General features: G+C 43.0%; 1 protein-coding gene across 1 annotated transcript; it reads right to left on the bottom strand.

Annotated features, from left to right (window-relative positions):
- Positions 1-392: 392 nt before the first annotated feature.
- Positions 393-1,283, bottom strand: LOC101291473. The gene has a single exon (XM_004289363.1). The coding sequence runs from the start codon at positions 1,281-1,283 to the stop codon at positions 393-395; it is 891 nt and encodes a 296-aa protein (XP_004289411.1).
- Positions 1,284-1,796: the final 513 nt, after the last annotated feature.

The following is a 1,796-nucleotide window of genomic DNA, read 5'->3' as shown; positions in this document are numbered from 1 at the left end:
AGAGCTCGAGAGAGATCATATTTTTTTAATAGTTATATACGTCACTGTTCTATTAATTCCCGGAACAGAGTCGGCCAAACAAACCTCTCCGGCAAATTCCCGGAATAGGCTCTGCTGATTAATTATATATTTATATGCTTTTATATAATATGATAGTACGTAACCCATTGCAAACAGTTATGATTATTCTCAGCACCATAGTCAACAATATCGTAACAACCTTTTCAACAATCCACATGACTGACCTTCGATTCGTAGCGAGCTAGCCATCAAAATATAATATCCCTTGCTTGCACTTTTTAGTTTCTTAGTTACACTGATACTCGTGATCAATACCTATTTCAATTCCTTATTAATATAATTAATCAGCTTAGCTTCCGCAAACTAACTAATTAATCACTAAGTACCTCATGATTGAAGCTCAAAGCTGCAACATCTCCCCGGCTAACTCCGAAGGCGGTGAATCCAAGAGCTGCTCTGGTTGTCGGAGTTTCCGTGGAAGAGGAGGTGGCGGCAGAACGCGGATGAATAGGCGGTGGCTGCAGCCAATCCAATGCCGTCCCTCCACCACCGGCTAACGCTGCAGCGTTACTTGCACTAGGTATGCTACTAAGTAGTACTCCAGTGTTGTTAACATTAATGCATGGCTGGGGATGATGATGACTCGACTGTTGTAGCAAGCGGATTTGCCTCTTCAAGAACTTGACATAGCGAATGGCTTCCTCTAACATGGAAGCTGTGTCCATTTTTGTTCCCCCCGGAACAAGTCTTTGCAGGATCCGGATCTTCTCGCTTATCCTCTCCCGCCGGTGACGCGCAGCCACGCTCTGCGGGTCGTCGCTGATTCGGACGTTCCTCCTTTTCGGCTTTCGGATTGTGGCAGGGTCGATATCCACCGGTTGCATCGCGGCGATCTTATACATCATTTCCTTCATAGCTCCCAGCTCCTCTTCCTCTTCCCCCGGCTCCTCTTCATGATGAATATCTTCTTGATCCATAAAGTTATTATAGTTCCCAGGTAGAACTAGTTGATGATGATGATGATCGTGATCGTGGTGACCAAACTGATCATAATGAAGGTGAGTACTGGATGACGAGGGCACTTGATGATGTAGTTGGAGAGGGAAGTTCGGCCAAACTGAGTCGTATGAAATTTGGTGTTGATGATGATGGTGGTGAAGCTGAATGGGATCTTCCATTCTCACATGATCTTCGAGATGATCTCCGGCGGCTGAGACAAGGTTGTTTCCCAGCTGATTGTTTAAGTAATTGGTGTGATCCATGCTAGCTGATGTGTAATTATATCTGAGCTTTCCACTACTTCAATTCTTCGATCAAGAAGAATTCCGATCTAACTAGCTGAAGTACTTCTACTGAGGGATTCTTAATATGAACCGAAAAATACGTGTACCATCTATCTTGGTCGATAGCTCTTTGGAAGAACAAGCAAGCACAATCATTCGATCAGAGTTTACGAAGTATGATGATGGTTAGAAAGAGAAGAAAGAAAGAAGAACGAACGGAAAAACCCTTGAAAGGCAAGGGGTCGATCCAGAAAGAGAGAGAGGGAGAGATGGAAAGAGAGAAATGATTTGGCAGCAGATTTTTGCTGGGCATTATGCCATTATCGATGATGCAACCAATTAAGTACCAAAAGAGAGAAGATGAATGTGTTGAAAATATATAACAGTAGAGAGAAAAATAGAGATATTGGGTGGGTCCCCTTACGATGATCAAGTAAGGGTTTGAAATTAATTTTATATTTCTTTTTCTGGTAACAAAGCTCTCTCTCTCTC

Source organism: Fragaria vesca, linkage group LG1 (assembly GCF_000184155.1).
Source record: "Fragaria vesca subsp. vesca linkage group LG1, FraVesHawaii_1.0, whole genome shotgun sequence".
Lineage (NCBI taxonomy): Eukaryota > Viridiplantae > Streptophyta > Magnoliopsida > Rosales > Rosaceae > Fragaria > Fragaria vesca.
The sequence above is the reverse complement of the archived record's forward strand: the minus strand, read 5'-3'. Positions and strand labels throughout refer to the sequence as shown.

Coding starts and splice junctions, on each gene's coding strand:
- LOC101291473 (XM_004289363.1), bottom strand. CDS start 1,283: ATGGATCACACCAATTACTTAAACAATCAGCTGGGAAACAACCTTGTC.